Source organism: Zalophus californianus, chromosome 14, assembly GCF_009762305.2.
Source record: "Zalophus californianus isolate mZalCal1 chromosome 14, mZalCal1.pri.v2, whole genome shotgun sequence".
Classification (NCBI taxonomy): Eukaryota; Metazoa; Chordata; class Mammalia; order Carnivora; family Otariidae; genus Zalophus; species Zalophus californianus.
The window spans coordinates 9,304,295-9,327,400 of record NC_045608.1 but is presented as its reverse complement, the minus strand read 5'-3'; the positions used below and the strand labels follow the sequence as shown (position 1 = coordinate 9,327,400).

Sequence of the window (23,106 nt, the reverse complement as noted above, 5' to 3'; positions counted from 1 at the left end):
AGAGAGACATAGCGAGAGAGGGAACTCAAGCAGGGGGAGCGGGAGAGGGAGAAGCAGGCTTCCCGCGGAGCAGGGAGCCCGACGTGGGGCTCAGTTCCAGGATCCTGGGATCATGACCTGAGCCGAAGGCAGACGCTTAACAACTGAGCCACCCAGGCGCCCCTGTACAGTATAACTTTTGTCCAAATGTGAGTGTGTGTGCTTGCACATGTATGTATGTATATGTACATTTTGAGTATTATTTGATCCTCAATGACCCTGTGACTTTTTTTTAAAGATTTGAGAGTGAGTGGTGGGATGGTCAGAGGAAAAGAGAATTTTTTTTTTTTAAGAATTTTATTTATTTATTGGACAGAGCAAGCATAAGCAGGGGCAGCCGGAGAGGATGAACCAGGCTCCCCACCGAGCATGGAACCTGATGCAGGGCTCGATCTCCCCACCCTGAGATCATGACCTGACCTGATACCAAGAGTCAGATGCTCAACGAACTGAGCCACCCAGCCAGCCACCCCAACCCTGTGACTTTTCTTAACATTTTACAGATAAGAAAATTGGGGACCAGAGTGGTTAAATAATCATTCTGGGGTTACTGTAAGTGGCTGGCCTAGGATTTGAAACTGAGCTGTCTGAAAGGCAATAGAGTAGACCTTTGGGTTTTGGTATGGTATGCCCTGTTTTTTAAACACTGCACTCTGGAGTCCTAGTGCTTTTGGTTTCCTGGGTTAGGAAGAGATCCTGAGATCTCTTCTATAACTTGTCTGTAGTCCCTTCATATTTCTGGGGGTTTTTGTTTTTGGGGTTTTTTTTTGCTATTGTTTTATTGATGTATTTCGCAACAAAAAATTTTTGATTTTTTTTTTTTCTTCAATAAGTAAACTCTAGGCCCAGTGTGGGGCTTGAACTCAGACCCTGAGATCAAGAGTTGCGTGCTCTACTGACTGAGCCAGCCAGGAGCCCCAAATTTCTGATTTTGACCAAGTTCCATTTATATTTCATCCATTGTTTGTGCTTTTAGAGTCCTATCTAAGAATCCATTGCCAAGGGCGCCTGGGTGGCTCAATTGGTTAAGTGACTGCCTTCTGCTCAGGTCATAATCCCAGGGTCCTGGGATCGAGCCCTGTTGTGAGCCCCGTGTCATGCTTCCTGCTCAGCAGGGGAGTCTGCTTCTTCCCCTCCCTCAGCTTATGCGTGTGCTCTCTCTGTCTCTGTCTTTCAAATAAAATCTTTAAAAAAAAAACCCAAACGGGCACCTGGGTGGCTCAGTTGGTTAAGGGGCTGCCTTCTGCTCAGGTCATGATCCCAGGGTCCTGGGATCGAGCCCCACATCGGGCTCCCTGCTCAGCGGGGATCCTGCTACTCCCTCTCCTGCTCCCCCGGCTTGTGCTCTCTCGCTGTGTCTCGATTTGTCAAATAAATAAAATCTTTAAAAAAATAAAAAATTAAAGGGGTGCCTGGGTGGCTCAGTTGGTTGGGCGACTGCCTTCGGCTCAGGTCATGATCCTGGAGTCCCGGGTTCGAGTCTGGTATTGGGCTCCCTGCTCAGCGAGGAGCCTGCTTCTCCCTCTAACCCTCCCCCCTCTCGTATACTCTCTCTCTCTCATTCTCGCTCAAATAAATAAATCTTTAAAAATAAATAAATTAAAAATTAAAAAAAACCAAACAAACAAAAACAAAGAATCCATTGCCAGATCCAAGGTCTTGAAGATTTACCCCTATTTTTTTTCTCCTAAGAGTTTTTATAGTTTTTTTGCCTTTACATTTAGGTATTTGATCCATTTGGAATTTTTATATATGGTATAAGGTAGAGGTCCAACTACATTCTTTTGCATATGGATATCTCGTTGTGCCAGCGCTGTTTGTTGAAAAGACTATTATTTCCCCAATAAGTTGTCTTGGCTCTTCTTAAAAATCATTGGACCATAACTATAAGAATTTATTTCTGGACTGTGAATGCTATTTCATTGCTTTTTTTTCTGTCCTTATGTTGGCAGTATACTATCTTGGTTACTGTAGGTTCCCATAGTATTTTAAAGCAATTCCTGACATGTCATTTCTTCTGTAAATATTTCAATATATAAGAGAATGGAAGTTTTAAAAACATCACATGTAGTGACACCTGGCTGGCTTAGTAGAGCGTGTGACTCTTGATCTCAGGGTCATGAGTTCAAGCCCCACATTGGGGGTAGAGATTACCAAAAACAAAAAATGAAAGCATTATCACATGTAAAAAATTAAAGTTCTCAAGTAATATTTAATGTCTAGTCAATTCAAATTTTCCCAATTGTGTGTGTCTCTTAAATAATCAGCTTTACTACTGAAGTATAACTTACATACAGTAAAATTTACCAATTTTAAGTGTGCAGTATAATGAATTTTTTTTAAAGGTTTTATTCATTTGAGAGGGAGGCGTAGAGAGCGCAAGCAGGGAGAGGGGCAGAGGGAGAAGCAGACTCCCCACTGAGCTGGGAGTCCCACATGGGGCTCAGTCCCAGGCCCTGGGATCATGACCTGAGTCGAAGGCAGACACTTAACCATCTTGAGCCACCCAGGTGCCCCAATATAATGAATTTTTAACATCAGATTAATTTTGTTACAAAATTCAACTTTTTTTAGGTATATGTGTTAGGGGTTTCTTTTTTCTTTGGATTTGCCTTTAGTTTGGGGAGTGGCAGGTTTTTTGAGGTATAGTTTACATGCAGTAAACTCATCCTATTCAGTGTAAAGTTCTTTGAGTTTTAACAAATGTGTATAGTCACGCAATCACTATCACAAGATACCACCCTATAAAGTTCCCTCTGTACTTTTATAATAAATATCCTTTCTTCCTTAGCCCATGGCGGTCATTCATTGATCTGATTCTCTATCTATAGATTTGCCTTTCTAGAATGTCATATAAATGGGATTATTTGTGTCTAGCTTCTTTAGCACAGTGCTTTTGAAATTCATCCATGTTGTGTGTAGCATGTATCAGTAATTTGTAACTTTATTACTGAGTAGTATTCCTCTGTTAAGGATGTACTACTACAATATGTTTATTCATTCATCAGGTAATAGACATTTGAACTGTTTTCAGTATTTGGCTATGTGAATAAATCAGCTCTGAACATTCACATTCATTGGTCTTGAATAATTACCTGGGAGTGGGATTGCTAGGTTGTATTAGTATGTTTAACTTTATTTTTTAAAGTGTTTTTATTTTTGAGAGAGAGTGAAACGAACCGGGGTGTGGGGGGAGGGGGTGTGGGGGGAGGGACGGAGAGAGAAGCAGACTCCCCGGTGAGCAGGGAGCCAGTGGAGTCCTGGACTCCATCCCAGGACCCTTGGATCATGACCTGGGCCGAAGGCAGATGCTTCACCGACTGAGCCACCCGGGCACCCTAGTATGTTTATAAGAAAATGCCAAACTCTTATCCAGGAAGAGGAATCTAGATTTCCTTTTCCCACCAGTGGTGTGTGAGGGTTTTAGTTGCTTGGCATCCTTCCTAGTGATTAGTATTATCAGGCTTTAATTTTACCGACTAAGTCTTATCTGGTTAAATGACTGTGTGGCTATTTATCTTCTTAATAAGTTGTAGGAGTTCTTTGTATATTCTGGGTATAAGTCTATAATCAGACATACATTCTCAAATATTTCGTTGTCTGTGGGTTGACTTAATTTTTCTTAACAGTCTTTCAAAGGCCAGAATACTTAAAACTTCGATGAAGTCTAATTTGTCAGTTTTTTGCTTTTATGGTTTGCATTTTTTTGTCTTATCTGAAATCTTCGTCTAACCAAAGATTATAAAGATTTTCTCCCCTATTTTCTTCTAAAAGTTTCATTTAACCCTTTTGTGATTAGGTCATTGATCCATTTTGAGTTAGCTTTGCTAAGCTCTTATTTCTAGTAACTTTTTGCAGATTCTCTTAGGATTTTCTGCATAAATGATCATGCTGTCTTTATTATTAAAGACAGTTTTCCTTTTTTTCTGTCCAATCATGGTGCCTTTTATTTCTTTTTCTTGCCTTGGTATGGCCCAAGCTAGAACCTCCAGTTCAAGTGTCTCATCATTTTTTTATAATTCTAATCAAGATTCTCATGAGATTCACAAGGTGGTATGTCAAGTCTATTTTATAATCTACCATTTATCCCTTCATTATTTTATGCTAGGTGCTTTTGATTCAACAATCAATACAAAGTCCCTGACTTTGTGAAATTTACTTGTATTGTCATCAGATGTACATTAGTAAAATACCTTGATTTTTCAAAATTTGGATCAACCTCAATTCCATTGTAAACCTTAAAAATAATTAAGAACAAGAGCACTTTGATGACGTTTTTCAATTATGTGTACATTAAACATATGAAAAAAGTAATAAGCTATCAAGAAATTTGTTTTAGAATAATGGTTCATGTAAAACAGCAGTAGACCTTATGTTTTAAATTGCAGTTGTTGACATCGCAGCCATTTTGTTTTCAGCGCAGAGGTCAACAGCTTTTCTTGAAATGACCCAGAGAGTTAGTATTTTAGGTGTGTTATGGGCCATATAACTTCTCCGTTGCATATTCTTCTTGACTTGTCCCTTCTCTCCTCCTTCCTTTCCTGCCTTCCTCCCTCCATTCCTACCTGAAAACACACTTAGCTCAGAATCTCAACAAAAACAGGTTATGGGCTGTATTTTGCTGACCATTTATTAACGTAATGATTACTTTGAAATCTTTCTCCATCTTCTTTCTTTTTGACTGGGCTCATTAATTCATTAGATATTTATTAAGTGTATGTCATATGTCAGCTACGGTTCCTCTGTGCTGATTTTGGTGGATGGTACAAAGATGTATAAGATACTGTTTGCCAGTCTTGGTTTAGGTTTTATTTCATCCAGGAGCTTTTGGCCAAGGACATGATTGGATGTTGAAATCCAGGAGTTTCTTTGGCCACACCATGTGCCTTTGGGGCTACCTCCATTTCTGGTACCTCTTCTAATTTTCACAAAAGCACTGCCTGCTTATCACACTGTTTTCTGTAGTGTGAGGCTTTGACTCCCTGGAGGAAGCATCATTTTCTGATTTGCACAAAAGCACTGTTTGGTCAGGTGATGGCCCTGAGTAGTGTGGGCATATGATAGGTCACCAGTAACTATAATACAAATCTGGTTTTGTCAAATTCCAGTCTGGAGAGTTGAAGAGAGCACTGTGTATTTGATTGGGATGGTGTAATCCAAGGAAGGCTTCTTGAAAAGGTGGCATTTGAATTTCAAGGCTTTGAGGATTGAATTTTTTTTATTTTAAGAAATTAAAGACATTTTGGACAATAAAGTAGAAGTTAAATCATAGTTCTTAGGTTTTTTTGTTTGTTTTAAGATTTTATTTATTTGAGAGAGCAGTGAACGAGAGAGAAAGCACAAATGGGGGGGAGGGGCAGAGGGAGAGGGAGAAGCAGACTCCCTGCCAAGCAGGGAGCCCAACGCACAGCTCGATCCCAGGCCCCTTGGGATCATGACCTGAACCTGAAGTCAGACACTTAACCGACTGAGCCATCCAGTTGTCCCCAGATCCCTGCTTTCAGTTATTTTGGATATATAATCTGATGTGGTAATTGCTGGATCATACGGTAATTCTGTTTAAATTTTTGAGGAACTGCTCTACTATCTTCCACAGTAGCTATACCATTTTACATTCCCACAGGTAGTGCACAAGGATTCCAGTTTTTCCAGTTGGAAAAAAAGTTTCCAGTTTTTTGCCAACACTTGTGATCTTTTTTGTCTTTTTGATAGTAGCTATAGTAGTGGGGATGAAGTGGTAGTAGCTCATTGTAGTTTTGATTTGCATTTTTACTGATTAGTGATGTTGAACATCTTTTCACGTGTTTATTGGCTAATTGTATGACTTCCTTGGAGGAATGCTGTTTAAGTCTTTGGCCCATTTTTGAATTGGGTTGTATGTTCTTTTTTATCGAGCTATAGTTATTTATGTATTCTGGAATGAACCCCTTATCACATATATGAAATGCATATATCTTCTCTCATTCTGAAAAGTGTTGTCTTTTCACTCTGATAACTCTGATAATCCTTTGCACAAAAGTTTTTAATTTTGATATTCTTTTTACTGTTTTTTTTTAATGTTGTTTGTGCACTTTGGTGTCACAGTTAAGAAATCGTTGCCAAATTCAAAGTCATGAAGACTTTTCCCCTATGTTTTTTTCTAAGAGTTTCATAGTTTTATCTCTTAACTTTGCATCTTTGACCCATTTTGAGTTAGTTTTTGTGTATGTTATAAGGTGTAAGGGTTCAGCACATATGTAAGGGTTTGTTTCCGGGCTCTCTCTTCCATTTTATTTTATGTCTGTCCTTATGTCAGTACCACACTATTTTGATCACTATAGCTTTGTAATAAGTTTTGAAATTGAGAGGCGACACTTTGCTTTTCATTTATGTGTCTTTAAATTTATAATTTTCCCTCCCTCTGCTATGTTTTTTTTCTTCTCCTGCCACTTATTTGTTGAAGAAGCTGTCATTTGTTATGTCAAATTTACCACATTCTGGGTTTAACTGATTCATAACCTCAGGGTATCAATTAATAGATTCTCCCACACCATGTTTCCTGTAAACTAGTAGGTCTTAAATCCGGGCTCCAATTGCATCATATCAGAAGGTACGTTTTATTTTTAACTTAAGGAAATTGTAAAAAGCAGGCAGAATGATATATTGAACCCCTACACACCTGTCACCTAGTTTCAACGGTTAGCAGCTCATGCCATGCCAGTCTTCATTACAACCCCACCTATTTCCTCCCTCCTGTATTATTTTGGAGCAATATAAACAATTATTTAAAAAATTTCTTTATATTAATTTGGCATTTTGAATCACACCTTAACTTCATATTCAGTAACAATTGAAAGCATAGAATCCTGGATATGGTTGTTCTGTTAAATCTGATCCATCTAATAAGTATATTTAGGACTAGAGTATGATCTTGGCTTTTTTTTTTTAAGATTTTATTTATTTATTAGAGAGGGAGAGAGAGAGTGCACAAGCAGGGGGAGTGGGAGAGGGAGAACCATGCTTAGCAGGGAGCCCCATGCGGGCTCGATTCCAGGACCCGGGGATCATGACCTGAGCCACCCAGGTGACCCTGATCTTGGCTTCTTTGAAATTCAGTTTTTGTTACATAGGAAACATTAAGATGCTTTGTTCCAAAACACTAAAGAAAAAAAATTAAAAGTAAAGCATAATCTAAGTAGATCCCCAAAGGAAAAAAAAAAGAATGAATTTGAACTTGTAGCATAAGCTTCAGGAAATGCTATTATGATATGCTAACATTCCCCCTTGGTTATTCAGCTTCCTGGTTTGGTCAGTGGAAATCTGTTGTTTCTACACTCTGTACCATTTTATACTGCTGTCTTTTATTATTTTCTTTGTTGAATGATTTGTTCTAAGTAAAATGGATTGTCAAAACAGTTGTTCTTTATTAGTCAAAGATGTAATTGTATAATCAATAAAAACATTCTGTGACTTCTATAGAGGGTCTGTAAATTCTTTTAAATAGCTTTGTGGGAATGCCACATGAATTTAAAGGTACTTAATTGGTGGCATTTGTTTAAGTCTTAACTCTGGCATCTCAGCAACCACTAAGGTAAGATAATCTTAAGCAGGATTTTTAGCCATTTGGTAGCCTTTGATTACAGACTACAAATAATTAGAAAAACCCAGTAAATTCAAATGATGCTTGAAAAAAATGTAAAAATTTGGTCAGGTTTAATTGTGAAGTTAGTTTATTCCTTGTGATGCAATTTTAGGGAGGCAGAATATAACCTAGAAATGAAAAGCCTAGACTTTGGATCACCTGGTTAAAATATGAGCTCTACTGCTCATTAGCCAGATGATTTTGGTCAAGATATTTAACTAAGGTTCAGTTTCTTCACCTGTAAAGTTAGGGGTGAGAGATTTGACATAGTGCTTACTGTAGTATCTGGTTTGTAGTATTATAAATGGGATTATTAGTCCTATTCTGTGAACTTCAGTAATTTCTCTGTGCTATGTGTGAGGCAAAGAGTTACGGAATCAGAATGTTAGAAATGGAAGGACTTTCAGAGGTGCTTTGGTCTAAAATGTTATTTTCTAGATGAGAGAGGCTGACTGAGCTGGAGAGCAAACCAGCCCTGTCCTTGGAGTTCTCGGGTCAGTGCTGTTTTACTGGGAATTGGCACCATTCATACTCTTAAGACTTTTTAGACCTGAATTGTGCTTCTGTTTGGATTTGTGACTTGAGTATTTTGATTATTTCATTAAAATGAGATTCCAGGTGTGCCTGGGTGGCTCAGTCAGTGAAGCATCAACTCTTGATTTCGGCTCAAGTCATGACCTCAGGGTCACGATCACGAGATTGAACCCTGAGTCCGGCTCCATGCTGAGTGTGGGCCCCACTTAGGACTCCCCCTCTCTCTCTCTCTGCCCCTCCCCTGCTCACACTTTCTCTGTCTCTCTAAAAAAAAGAGATTCCAGTCCTGTTATTCCAGAGTAATTAATGTTTATGAGGAATATAGCATTTTATGTTACTAATGTTTTTATCGTTTCATAAGGAGCCTAATCTTTTCCAGTGGAATAAGCCTTCGGTTGTATTATGCTGTATAACTAAATTCACTTGAGTTCACCTTACTGGAAATAACTTGACAGCTGACTTTGGTGTACTGCATTGATCCGAGGTAGGGGATTGGCAGGGAAAGGTACTTGTTATATAGATCCTGACAGAGGTACTTAGAAGTGAAAGTGCTTTGAATGCTTTTAACTTATTTTCAAATGTTTTTCTGCAGTTGTAAACATAGTGCCTATTTTTAGAGGCAAGGGAAAAACATGGGAGGTGACTTTGATGCCAGTCTCAATAATTTGTCAGTTAAATTAGGAGTAGAATTTATATTTTATTCCTAAGTAGCTTTCTGTAACAGAGGGTTTGGGAGTAAAGATGATCATGTTTAGAATTGGTTATTTTTTCCCAGTAGGCTATTTTTATTGTTACTTCACTTACTTTATTTTGATCATGTTCACATTCTTTCCTCCTTCCCTCCCGTGATACATACCTGTTTTGGGTCTCTGAGCCAGCAAAGCACAGAGGGAACCATTCTTAGGTAGCCTTTATACTTAATATTAGATGAGCCTTCCCCACAGATTACCTATGCTTTATTTGAATGGAATTATAAGATACTTTAAATTTGAAAATATTTTTCTTAGCTTGTTTAGCCTGTTGAACTTAATAAACGTTTCATTTTTTCAGAGGTCGAAACAGCAAAGGACTGCCTCAATCCACGGTGAGTAATTTAATGTCACTTGTTTGGAAGAATTGGTAACTAAAATATTATTTCTGAACCGTAGACCAAAGCCAAGGTGAAAAGAAATCCCTTTTCTTGGGTTTTATATCTCCTATAACTTTTATACCTCAGTACTCTTTGGTATAAAATTATTAGCTATATGTGTTATTTTTTGAGATGATTCTACATATAAAATGTCAAATAATCTGTAAATAGTATTTTTCATGCAAAGTAATAAGTCATTTGTTGTTTTATAAACGGCTAAAAGCAAATCTAAATGAATAACACCCAAAAAAGATAAGTATAACACCAGGACTAGAGTTTGCAAAGTTCTTTGGGGTTTTGATTTTGAATTAATGCCCTCTTTTAAGTCGTTCCATTTTTCTCCCTTGAAAAAGGCCTTCTGGTTTTAAATTTTAGAACTTTATCAAGAAAATTAAACAGCATGAAGGGCAGTTTCTTGTGATGGAAAAAATAAATGTGAAACTGTCATTGATCTTTCAGACTTTGCCATTACTGGACAGATATTCTTATTTTGAATCAGAAGGACACATGCTTATGTAGTATGTAGTAAGGAGTGGTGTGGTTGAGACCTAAGAGCACTATCATTGATTCATATATGCTAAGAGAAGATAGATAGTCAAGGGTTTTTGACAAAGGTGCACGCTCCTCCACCCCATTTATTTATTTATGTATACTTAACTCTATTTAGTGTACAGGTCTTTTGAGTTTTTAATTTTTTTATTAACATATAATGTATTATTTGTTTCAGGGGTACAGGTCTGTGATTCATCAGTCTTACACAATTCACAGCACTCACCATAGTATATATCCTCCCCAGTGTCCATCACCCAGCCACCCCATTCCTCCCACGCCCCTCAGGTCTTTGAGTTTTGATGCATACAGTTGTAACCACCACCACAGTCAAGATAACGGGACAGTTCTCTCACCTTGAAACAAATCACTTATGCTGCTTTGTAGTGATCCCTCCTCCCTCTGCTCCCCAACCTTTGATCTGTCCTCTGTTTCTGTGGTTTTGTCATTCCTCATATATGGAAGTTCACTTGCTTTTTTGTATCACATGTAGTCAAAACATTGTTAGATGGTATGACTGTTTTCACTGTTGAAAACTTAAGCTTCTGTTCTCTAAAGAAACAAGATCATAGTAAATCAAGTCTTTCTTTAATGCATGTGTAAGGTATTATAAACATAGCATTTTGTAACAAAATAAATGTTAACTTTCATATATAGACAAGGATAAATACTGATTGCTAATAATGTTTTTTTCTTAATATTCCAGATTTCTTTTGATGGAATTTATGCAAATATGAGGATGGTTCATATACTTACGTCAGTTGTTGTAAGTTACCAGATTATTGGGGAGAAACTGCCTTGGGAGTGCAGTAAAGTAATTTCATGATGTTAAAATGTAGATGAATGATTCTCAAAGTTAGGTCACATTTAATCAGGATTATTTAGAAAAAACAGAACTCCATCCAAACTATTGTGACTCACTATAAAAAAGCATTCTTGTTAACCCTGCTGTGTATAAAATAACAGTAGTAGTTGATTGTTTTTAGTGCATTATTTTGTCACCTATTAAATCCAGAATCAGAAATATTTAACTTCAGTATTTAAATTCATACTGCAAACTCTGAGCAGGGCCTCCTGAGGAGTTTTGAAAATTCAGTGTATTAATGTTTTAGAATTTTTTTATTGTTCTGTCAGTGACTACCTAATATGCTGAATGAAGCATGGTGAGCTATATAAAAAGTAAAATGTAAACAATTACCCCTCCTGACTGGGTAGCACACTGTTTCTTTGATAAATTAATTGTATGTTTTTAGGGATCCAAATGTGAAGTACAAGTGAAAAACGGAGGTATATATGAAGGAGTTTTTAAAACATACAGTCCTAAGGTAATTTTTACTCTTTTCCTTTTTGTTACATCTAAAACCCCATGAATCATCAACTACTGTATGTTTGTATGGCTTCCTGACACTGTCTATTAGTTTCTGATTTAGCAATTTATAGTTGTGAGGTGGGCATGCTTGTCACATTTTCATGTTCTTTAAAGCACTTTTTAAAACCACTTTGATTTTGCTCTTCAGTTTCAAATACTGATTATTTTATAGACTGGTTTGTATAATTAAACTTGCTCTGTGTGCTTATTAAAATATCTTGACCTTTTCAAGCATTGGGGGCTAGAAGAGGGATTGAGTGGTTCATTATTTTCTTCTTTATCACCATTAATATACTTAAAACAGACTATAGTAGCAAGGATCAACTTTTAGATAAGAGGATTTTTGAATGATGGAATAGATAATAGGTCATATTTCCAAGAAAAAGGTGTGATTATAAGGTGCTTTTGACCTAGATTATTTTTGTCAAAGACCTGTAAGAAATAGTACCTTGATGTGCTAAAGAATCCCTGTCATATTTTATTTTATAAATATTTTGAATATTTACTCATGCTTCTCATTTTAGTGTGATTTGGTACTTGATGCTGCACATGAGAAAACTATGGAATCCAGTTCGGGGCCAAAACGTGAAGAAATAATGGAGAGTATTTTGTTCAAGTGTTCAGACTTTGTTGTGGTACAGTTTAAAGATATGGACTCCAGTTATGCAAGAAGAGGTGAATTTTTATTTCCTAAATACGCTTCATGGTTTATAAGATTTATTTAAACAAAGACTCTATACATCAATTATACAGACCTTTTTTTTTTTAAGAAATTGTTTTTTTTTGTTTTTTTTGTTTTTTTTAGAATAACCTGATTAAGACAGATGGGAATTTTAATGCATTTTTGTTGGAAAATATTTAAAACTTCAGAGGAAGAGTCCTTGGTACTTTTAGTAGGATAAATAATGAGAGTTTGTGTTCTACTAAAAAAGTTTGTAAAGAGGGCCGCCTGGGTGGCTCAGTCATTAAGCATCTGCCTTCTGCTCAGGTCATGATCCCAGGGTGCTGGGATCGAGCCCCGCGTCGGGCTTTCTGCTCAGCGGGAAGCCTGCTTCTCCCTCTCCCACTCCCCCTGCTTGTGTTCCCTCTCTCGCTGTGTCTCTGTCAAATAAATAAAATCTTTAAAAAAAAAAAGTTTGTAGAGAATTTTCTACAGTTCATGGTCAAGAATGCTACAGGTTATACTCAACTGCAATTTCTTGTCCTATTTGGCTTACAGTCCTTTATAAATTTTTAGTTTTTTTTTTTTTAGATTTTATTTACTTATTTGACAGAGAGGGACACAGCGAGAGAAGGAACACAAGCAGCGGGAGTGGGAGAGGGAGAAGCTAAGCAGACTTTCCGCTGAGCGGGGAGCCCAATGGGGGCTCGATCCTAGGACCCTGGGATCATGACCCGAGCCAAAGGCAGACGCTTAACAACTAGAGCCACCCAGGCGCCCCTAAATTTTTAGTTTTAAAATGGTTATAAATAATGCTTATCTAGTTTTATTATGCTTATAGTTCTATAAATATTTTAGTTTTGTGACCTGGAAATAAAGTACAGGTCTAAGGGAGAAAGGCAGAAAGCTGTGGATGGAAAAACGATCTTCTAATGGAGATGAAAAAGGTAAAGAAGTAGAACATGCATATTTTCTTAAAAAATTCAGAGTATGGGACTATGTTTTGAAAATATAAAAGGGGTGTTGTAGTTACATTAAAATTTAGTCTGTTTCAAGTGTCCACTGAGGAGGGAAATACGGGAATTGCTGTTACTTGTTCAGAGAGCGTATTCTGCAGTGTTGAGTGTTCATAACATGTTGAAAGGCTCTTCTGGGCAATTTTGAACTTGGTTCTAAAATTCTTAAAATTGATTTTTCTGGTCAAATTCTGTAGTTCATTCTCTTGCGAATTTTGACTCGCCACAATTCTTGATTTTCATTATTCAGTCTATACCAATAGCTGTTTTTGTTGCTGTGTTCATTTTTCAACACTCTTATTTAGAAATACAAGCCACCAGAAAGTTAAAGCCTTTCTCTTGGACCCTTAACAAGGTTCTTACCTATAGTTAGCTTGTTTTTTTCAGAAGCTAGCAGTGCTAGGTACCTTTAACCGCTTTGCCGTGCTGAAGAAAGCACTGTGTTCTGTTTTTGTACCTTCTCAAATGTCTGTGTCTCTGATTCACAACTCTTTGTCTAAGAGTCCTTCAATGGCCCATACAAGGAAACAAGTCTTTTTTTAGTTGCTGCCTTAGGAGTTGGTCTTGTTTATGCCTAGGACCACAAAATTTTATTTATGCTTATACTGTTGAAGTATTTTACTGATTTAAGTTTAAAAATTAATTTTGGATAATAAGCTGAAAGGGAAAATACAATTTCAGTTGAATTTAGTACATAACACTCTAGAAAAAGTATCGGACGCAACAACAAAATGTTCCTTACTCTGTTGGGTACCAGGCCGTTTAGCTAACAGCCATTCACGGTAGACTTTGTTTTTTGTTTTTAAAGTGAATTGGCATTTCCCAAATTTGGAAAGATAAATATTACTTGGAAATATCTATGGTATCCCATTCTTTGATCCTCTTCAAAATAATGTCTTTAAATTTTTTATTTTAATATGTCTTTATTTCTCAGGTAATTTGTGTTCGTTGTAGAAAGCCAAGAACATACAGGTCAGAGCGACAGCTTTGACAGTGTTCAGTACACTCATAATGGGCTGGATGTATTTTGCTATATACATAAAAATACAGTTTTCTTGGTGAGGATATCCCATAGTGGAGTAATTTTGGGTATTTTATTTTTTATTTATTTATTTTAAAGATTTTATTTTATTTATTCATGAGAGACAGAGAGAGAAGCAGAGGGAGAAGCAGACTCCCGAGGAGCAGGGAGCCCAATGCGGGACTTGATCCCAAGACTCTGGGATCATGACCTGAGCCGAAGGCAGACGCTTAACGACTGAGCCACCCAGGTGCCCGGGTATTTTATTTTAAAGACTGTAGGGGTTTAGTGAATTATACAATTGTGTCCAGTGCATAGTATCCTGAAAATAGTATTAAATCATGTGTTTAGGATTTCAGGTCTCTTAAGCCAGGTTTTTAATACTATCCTGGCAGAAGTTGCCCTCTGTAAGTATTATTTTGGAGATAATGTTAGTATAGGGGAAACATTTTTTAGAGTAATTAATTGGCATGGTTCATTAATTACAAAAATTAAGACACAGTCCAGTAATTTGGTAAAGTGAGGACACAAACCCAGCACCCACTAACCCCCAAATCATGTTCTTTTTTTTTTTTTTTAAAGGTTTTATTTATTTGACAAAGCGAGACAGCAAGAGAGTGAACACAAGCAGGGGGAGTGGGAGAGGGAGAAGCAGGCTCCCTGCTGAGCAGGGAACCCGATGCAGGACTCAGTCCCAGGACCCTGGGATCATGACCTGAGCCACCCAGGCACCCCCCCACCCAAATCATGTTCTTAAACATTGTACTATTGTGACATAAATTATGTGGTCTCATTTGTTGTTTAGCTATGTCAGAATAAATCTGCATTTACTTTAAAGGGTTTCCCTACAAATAAAACCAAAAGGAAACAAAATTCCTATATAATATAAATACACAAATTATTATATTATTCAAGATTCTTTTCTTTTTTAAATCTGGCTTTATTTTTGGGGAAACTTTTAAAAGGCTACTATGGCTTTTAACTTCTTAATGCTGACTTTTATTGATTTTAATAAGTTTTTCATTTTAATATGTTTTTAAAGTCATTCATATGCGTATGCAAGTGAATAAGAGGCCTAGAAATAATTGATTTCTTTTTATGATATCGTGAATAAGTTTCATTTGATCTCTTGGATGCTGTGTATGTTACCAGATTGATTTGCGGGCAAAATGAAAAATAACTACATTTTGTAAGCTGTGGGTTCTTTTTGCACACCCATAATTAGACCATCAGATTATCACTGGAAAATTAGTATGTGTTTTATCCTTTATCTGAATTCCATTGCAGACAGACCTGGGATGCTCTCATTTTCATCCTGCTTCCTTTTGCCACCTATTCTTTAGGGCATAAAGCTGCTTTTCTCTCTGCATCTTTCTACCTTGGAGTTGAGGTATTATCTCTACTCACTTTTTACCTGGTTTCCTTTTTCTTTCCAGTGTTTCTTCGTCTGCTTTTCTCCTTTACTCTCTTTCTCCTTTTTCTGTTGTTCCTTTATTCTTATTTTGCTCTTTGATTAAATACCCCAACTCAACTACATTTTAGTTCTGTGGCTCCTTCCTTTCCTTTCCTTTCTTTCTTTTTTTTCCTTTAAAGATTTTATTTATTTATTTGACAGAGAGAGGGAGAGAGCACAGGCAGGGGGAGCAGCAGGCAGAGGGAGAGAGAGAAGCAGACTCCCCGCTGAGCAGAGATCCTGATGCGGGACTCGATCCCAGGACCCCGGGATCACGACCTCAGCCATAGGCAGACGCTAAACCAACTGAACCACCCACGCGCCCCCTGTGTCTACTTTCTTATTTCATTCTCCTGCTCCTGACTTAGGCTTCTTTCTACCATTTCATTTCCGTGGCAATGTCCTCAGTCTAGAGAACAGGGGTCAGCAAACTTAAGGCCTGTGGGCCAGATCCACTCATTGGTAAATAAAGTTTTATTGTAACACAGTATGCCTGTTTATTTATGTATTGTCTCTGGCCACTTTGATGCTACAGCGATAGAATTGAGTAGTTGTTAATAGAGACTATATGGCTTGCAAAGCCAAACAATATTTTCTGGTTGTTTATAGAAAAACATTGCCAACGCTCGTCCTAGATCTTTTTTCCTACTGTGTTTGGGTTGTTGGAGCTGATCAGAAATACATACTGTACTGTCTTTGGTGAAATAACATAGAACATACTTTGTCTCTAACTCGTTCTTTGACTCTTAATACTGTGTAATTTCATCTATTCCTTATATGTGACCATTGAAATTGGATTTAGTTTGAAGAGTCACTTTTCTTTCCAGCTATTTGTCACAATAACTGAAAAATGACAAATGAGAAAATTAATTATTGGGAATGGTCTCCCATCATCAACTATCTGCTCCCTCCCTTACCTACAGCTTTATCTTCCCCTTGCCATCATTACTCTCTTTCCTTTGGTTTTAGTAGATGGGATGTTTCACTTCCGGTTGAATCCCAACTTCTCCCATCATGCCCTTGACTCTGTTTATTTTACCATTCCTGGGTTCTTTGTTTTTTTTCTTTTCAAAGATTTTATCCATTTATTTGAGAGAGAGAGCAAGAACACGAGCTGGGTGAGAGGCAGAAGGAGAAGCAGGCTCCCCTCTGAGCAGGGAGCCTGACGTGGGGCTCGATCCTGGCATTCCGGGTTCATGACCCGAGCCAAAGGCAGATGCCCATTTGACTGAGCCATCCAGGCGTCCGCATTCCTGGATTCTTGCTCTTTTATGACACCTCTGTTTCCAGACTCTTCAACCTCCTCATCTCCAGTTACTCCTTCCCTTTAGCCAGAAAAGCTATTCAAGTCCCTCCCCTCCTGAAAAGGATTCCTTTTTATCCTGAACTCTTACTTACTATCCTGTCTTCCTTTCTTATCCAAACATCTTTTTTTTTAAAGATTTTATTTATTTATTTGAGAGGGGGATGGGGCAGACGGAGAAGCAAACTTCCCACTGAGCGGGGAATCTGACGTGGGACTCGATTCCAGAACCCCAAGATCACGACCCGAGCCGAAGGCAGACCCTTAACTGACTGAGCCTCCCAGGCGCCCCATTATCCAAACATCTTAACTCTTATTTTCTATTGACTCCTCTTTGCAACATAATCTGACTTTTATGTTCACTACTGGGGAACTACCTGGAAGTAACCTCTCATTGCTAGGTCCTTTGTAGTCTTTTTCAGACTTAGTGTGGCTTTTGACACTGTTGGTTTCATCCTCCCTCAGAAGCTGTTCTTCTGTTTTTCATGTGTTTTATTCATCATTCCTTCCCTACCCAGTCTTGGGGTTCATTTCTGTCAAAGTGCTCTTAAATGTGTGTGTGTTCCCATTGCTTGTTTCTTTGCCCACTGATCTTCCTGCCTCTCAGTCGTTTTATACTCTCCTAATTTCAGCAACCACATATAAACCCACTCCCAGCATCTTTTGTATTGCCTTTATACCATGTTGTATCATATAATTAGATGTTTCTGTCTCCCCTATTAAACTTTGAGCTCCTTGTGCATGGATACTGTTTTTTTTTTTTTTTTTTAATCCTTGGAGCCTAGTGTAGTGTTTTCCCACATTGGACAGGCACAGTGTAAATGTCTTTTGAATGAATGAAATTAGGACCTTCACATATTTTTTAAAAACTATTTTATGCAAAGAGTGAGAAACTAGAAGGTAAGTCTTATGTATACAGCCAGCCAACAAATACTTACTGAGCCCTGGAATGTGTTCATTGCTGTGCTTGTTGCTATAGACAGTACAGAGAAATTCAAAACTTAATCTATTTTGGGTCCCTTTTGAGAACTTAGTGAAACTGTATACCCTGACCCTAGGAAAAACATGCACACAGACTTTTACATTTAATTCTGTAGTGTTCACAGTTCCCTAGGGAGTTCATGTACTCCATGTTAAGAAGTTCTGCTCCAGGCATTTTCACAGTTGGAAATACCAAGGCACGTGAAGGAATTCCAGAAAAATGGAATGTTAAAATTGGTGGCATTGAATTCCAAATAGAGTTCAGAGACATGAAGAATTGTTGTAGTAGTTGGAGGAATTTGGGGTGTGAATGTGTGATTAGAGGGTAGAGAAATAAAGTCATATAGATTATTTTATTCTGGTGTGATACTGTTGTGTTCTCATGTGGTTGTCCTGTAGCTCTGATAGGGCACAGTCCTGTGAATAACAGAGAATGATCTCTTCTTCTTCTTTTTTTTTTTTTAAAGGTTTTATTTATTTATTTGAAAGAGAGGGCACGAGCGGGAGCAAGGGCAGAGGGAGAGGCAGACTCCTTGATGAGCAGAGAGCCCAACTAGGGGCCAATCCTAGGATCCCAAGCTCACAACCCAAGCTGAAGGCAGATGCTTAGCTGACTGAGCCAGCCAGGTACCCCGAGAGTGATCACTTCTGAAGGGCATGACATTAGGAAGGCCGTATCTATCATATCTAAGGAAGAGACAAATCTCTGCAGGCTATGACTTGGAAAACCTTGAATTCTGAGGAGTCTAAATTCTTCTAAATTCATTCATGGGTGGTCTTGTAGTAGGGTGATCAGGCCACAAGCCTTGCAGCTGAAGAGGCACATTCTTGGAGCTAAGAGTGCAGGCAGTAGGCTCTGTAGATGGGCAAGCAGTGCTAATGTTGGACAGGCAAGCAGCTATAAAGCTGGACAAGTGCTCATGATCAACAGTCTGCCCTTTGGCAGGAGGGAGGATAGGCCCTGTGGTGAGTAGGCAGATGGGGTGATGGATAAGCAGGTGGTCTTGGCTGGGGGATATCCAGGGAGCAGTGCAGGAAAGCCCTGTAAAGAGATTGACCTGGGCCTGTGGGCTTTGGACTAGTTTTTCTAGTGAGCTAGCTGAGTAATTCTGTGTTCTACTACTCTTCTGTTAAAACCTGAACCATCAGAAAGTTGACTGCCTCAGCTTTACTATGGGCTAGTAAGAGAAGGTGTGTGTCCATGCTGGGGCCAAGTAGTTAAATGGAAACTAACATTTACGGAGGCCAGTATGGAGGTGGCACAGAGGTTATTGAGATTTAAAAAAATAAACAGGTATAGAACAGGTGATGAAACATTAAACAGTGTAGTTGGAGGTATGCAATAGGGAAGTAATGCATGTTTATTAAAATATCTTTGATTTGTTAAAATTTCATTTCTTTATATGTTTTTAGAGCATATAAAAATTCTCTGCTGTATTCTTCATGTGTATGCCAAGGTCAAAACAATAATTTTTCATTTATTAAAAACAAAAAGCAAATGAAAACCTCTAGAATAAAATAGAATTTTACTTAGATAAACAAAATAAAAATAATAAGAGTAAGGTGGTCTGATTTAAGATATATATGAAAACTACTGAACAGCATTAATCAGCTAGATGGTTTAAAAAGAAGACATCTTCACAAAGGAACAAGACTTAGAAGAGCGTAGAAATAAGCATAGTTTACATGAATAGGCTGAAGACTTTATGAAAACACTACTGAAGGAAAAAAAGTAGATTTGACTAAATGGAGAAACGTGCCATTTGAATGGAGATATGTAACACTGTAAAATTGTCCTTTTTCCTCAAAATAATCACTAAAGATAGTATCTGTTTTTGTAGAAAGTGATAAAATGATTCTAAAATTTATAAGATAGTACTTATTAAAAGATGAATTTTGGAAATTTTTCTACAAGAGTCATGAAGGAGGACTTGCCCTATGAAACATTAAAATGGATCAGAATTAAACCATAGTTGCCATAGTGGTAAAGAATAGAGAATCCAAAACAGATAAAATTCATATGGGTATTTTGTTAATAATATGATAAAGATAACTCTTTAAATCTGTAGTAAAGGTGGATTATTTATTAAATGGTGTTGGTACAACATTTGGGGGGAATTAGATGCCTACTTCATACTCACCACCAAAATAAACCCTAAATGGCTAAAAAGAGAAGTATAAAAAAAAAAAGCTTACATAGAAATTCCAGAGGAAATCTATGAAGGAGTTTATAAGCATGACCACCAAAGCCAAAATTCATAATATAAAAGACTGAAATAGTTGAGTATAAAAAATTAAAGACTTAGATGTGTCCAAAAGTACCATAAATTTTAGAAGACATGGTACAAACTGGGAAAAATCGAATAAAAAAAGTTTTTCAGATGGCCAGTGAACATATGGAAAGGTAGTCCACCTCACTAGTAATCAAAGAAATGTAGTTTCAAAGCAATGGAATATGATTTTTATTTCGTCAGCTTGCTGAATGATAAAAGTGAGCAAGATAAATACTAGCCCATGATAGGGAATCAGAAAACAACTTACACTCTGCTAGTCAGGACAGTTGAAGCAAAAACAAGTAGCATTTTTGAGCTCTTCCGGTAGGTAATTCAGATGAGTCCAGGAAGACTGTTTACTTGGCAGCAGTGTAATAATGCTAGTTTACTCATTTACTGTCTGGTTTTAGTTTTATTTTTTCTCTTGCTCTGCACAGACTCAATGAAGTCCTATGAATAGCACATATATTAAAAGTAGTAATAGGGGCGCCTAGGTGGCTCAGTTGTTAAGCGTCTGCCTTTGGCTCAGGTCATGATCCCGGAGTCCTGGGATCAAACCCGCATCAGGCTCCCTGCTCAGCGGTAAGCCTGCTTCTCCCTCTCCCACTCCCTCTGCTTGTGTTCCCTCTCTCACTGTGTCTCTCTCTGCCAAATACATAAAATCTTAAAAAAAAATAATAAAGCAGGGCAGTGAAGGAATGTGGATAAATTGTCTGCATTTTAATTTCTTTTCCATTTGACTACTTTTTTACCCAGATCAGTGCTGGCAGAGAGTTTTAAGGGAGCATGTGCACTTGAACAGTTGTTCTTCTAATTTAATAAGAAAAGAACAGTCTAATTTGTAAAGTGTTTTACATATTTGCCAACGAAACAGAAAAGTGTTTGTACAGCTGTAAGAATTGGAATTAATTTTATTTACTAGCTTTTTCTTAACCTAGGTCTCAACACTTTGCTATAGAATTAAGAATAAGTTGTAAAAAGAATACTGTATGCTAATGGTATTGGCAGTTCAGTTCCTCAATTCTGTTTTTTGTTTCCTGAACATTTCTGAATTTACTTTTTTCCCCTTAAATTTTCAACAAAATTACTTTCTTTCCATTTTCCCTTCTCTCTAACTTTTGAGATGAAAACAGTTACCTTTTATTAAAAAAATTGCTCTAGTAATGATTAGACCCATTGACCCATTTCATTCTTTCTGGTGGTATAAAGACTCCCCCTAGCCCCTCAAAATGGGTTCTGAACCAGGAGTCTAATGGAAAGGCTGAAAACAGAATGTCACCTCCTGATACCCTACAAAATATCTTTCTGTTGGCATCTTTGTTAGAATTTCTTTTGATCTCTTTTGGAGATAATATAGGAAATAGAAATCTAACATTCTCTGGAATCTGTCACCTTGGTGGGTTTTTTTTTGTTTTTGTTTTTTAAGATTTTTATTTATTTGAGAAGAGAGAGAGGAGAGGGAGCACAAGCAGGGGAGAGGGGACGAGGGAGAGGGAGAAGCAAGTTCCCTGCTGATCAGGGAGCCCTACATGGGGCTTGATCCCAGGACCCTGGGATCATGACCTGAGCTGAAGGCACTTAACTAAACCATCCAGGTGCCCCTATCACCTTGTTTAAGTAAATCAAGCCTCAAAGGTGGGTTTCCATTTTTCTCTTGTTCTGTGTTACATTAATCTGGCTTTGCTGTAGGATTTGGTGTGCACTTGATTCTTTGGAGTCTTGACTGTTGATCTTCATTTAGATCTTTTCACAGAAATCTAGTTTGTGGGTTTAAGGTTTTTTGTTTTTTTAAGATTTTATTTATTTGAGAGAGAAAGTGAGTTGAGAAGGACAAGTAGACTCCATGCTGAGCACAGAGCCCAACATGGGACTTTATTCCATGACACTGAAATCATGACCTGAGCTGAAATCAGGAGTTGGATGTTCAACTCACTGAGCCACCCAGGTGCCCCTGTCAGTTTAAGCTTTTACTCCTGATACTTGGTTGATTTTTAAGTCTTATACAGTGGTATATTAAATGGGAAAATTTCTTAAAAAAAATTTTCTGAAAATTATAGCTCAACTTTTAATTTTGCTAGTTTAGATTTTAAGAAAATTACTTCTCAAATGTTATATTACTTCCAGTGTTTTCATGTTATATACTGGGTTAGTAAAAATGAGGAAATAGTTTATCTTAAAAATATTTTGCCTGAAGTTTAGAGAATCCAGTATGTACATTTTTCAGAGTTTATTAGTAAGGAAAATAAGAACTGCTTTTTCATATTTAAGTTGGGTATATTTTCCTCTGAGGGATTTTAATATTATTTCATCATAGTACTGTAAAATATAATTTTATGTAAGAAGAGTATAAGGTTTCTTCATCATTAATGCATTTTGACACAATTTGATGCTGTCTAAATAGAGCTACTGACTCTAAGGACTTTATTTAAACTTTTGGTCGAATATTGTAGCATGAAAAGCATTTATGGGGCCATTTATTCTGAAAGGCCTATATCCTGTGCACTTTCTAAATGGTGCATTGATTCACATTATCCTGTTTCCTACTTATCCTCTAGGCTTACCTATGGGGCTCCATAAGTGGGATAGAGACACAAATTGAATTGCATGCTGTATTTTTAACAAGAACAGTATTTGGGGTTTGCTTTTCCACATCTGTTGATTCTTTCTAGACTTTGGTCAAAAGGGTACCTAGGTCAGATGGTCAGAAAAGAACAAAAGAAAACGATTTGAGTGTTTGGTTTGATTCTAAGTAAAAAACCATAGAGTCTGTTTTTTATTTATTTATTTTTTAATTTTTATTTTTTTAAAGATTTTATTTATTTATTTGAGAGAGAGAATGAGAGATAGCACGAGAAGGAAGAGGGTCAGAGGGAGAAGCAGACTCCCTGCTGAGCAGGGAGCCCGATGCAGGACTCGATCCCGGGACTCCAGGATCATGACCTGAGCCGAAGGCAGTCACTTAACCAACTGAGCCACCCAGGCGCCCTTTAGAGTCTGTTTTTTAATATTTAATTTATTTTTAACACAGCAGGTAATGTGTGGACTGAAACTGAAGACTCCCCACATGATATACTGTCCTTTTCCTTGGAGCAACATCTTGCTCAGGAAAGTTTTTTCAGATGGCTTACCGTGTTTCAAAAAGCCCATTATTGCTGCT

The 23,106-nt window shown here is 37.5% G+C and overlaps 1 protein-coding gene across 12 annotated transcripts in view; it reads left to right on the top strand.

The window, feature by feature from the left end:
• ATXN2 (ataxin 2) overlaps positions 1-23,106 on the top strand; it is a 136,321-nt gene that overhangs the window by 23,109 nt on the left and 90,106 nt on the right. For all 12 annotated transcript variants that reach the window (XR_003516838.2, XR_003516839.2, XM_027575583.1 and 9 more), the window contains exons 2-5: positions 9,245-9,278; positions 10,579-10,638; positions 11,126-11,197; positions 11,766-11,916. Coding sequence is in view for 10 of the 12 variants with exons in the window: in XM_027575583.1 (XP_027431384.1) it covers positions 9,245-9,278; positions 10,579-10,638; positions 11,126-11,197; positions 11,766-11,916 (317 nt within the window). In the remaining 2 variants the exon portion in view is untranslated. The remainder of the gene's footprint in view (positions 1-9,244; positions 9,279-10,578; positions 10,639-11,125; positions 11,198-11,765; positions 11,917-23,106) is intronic.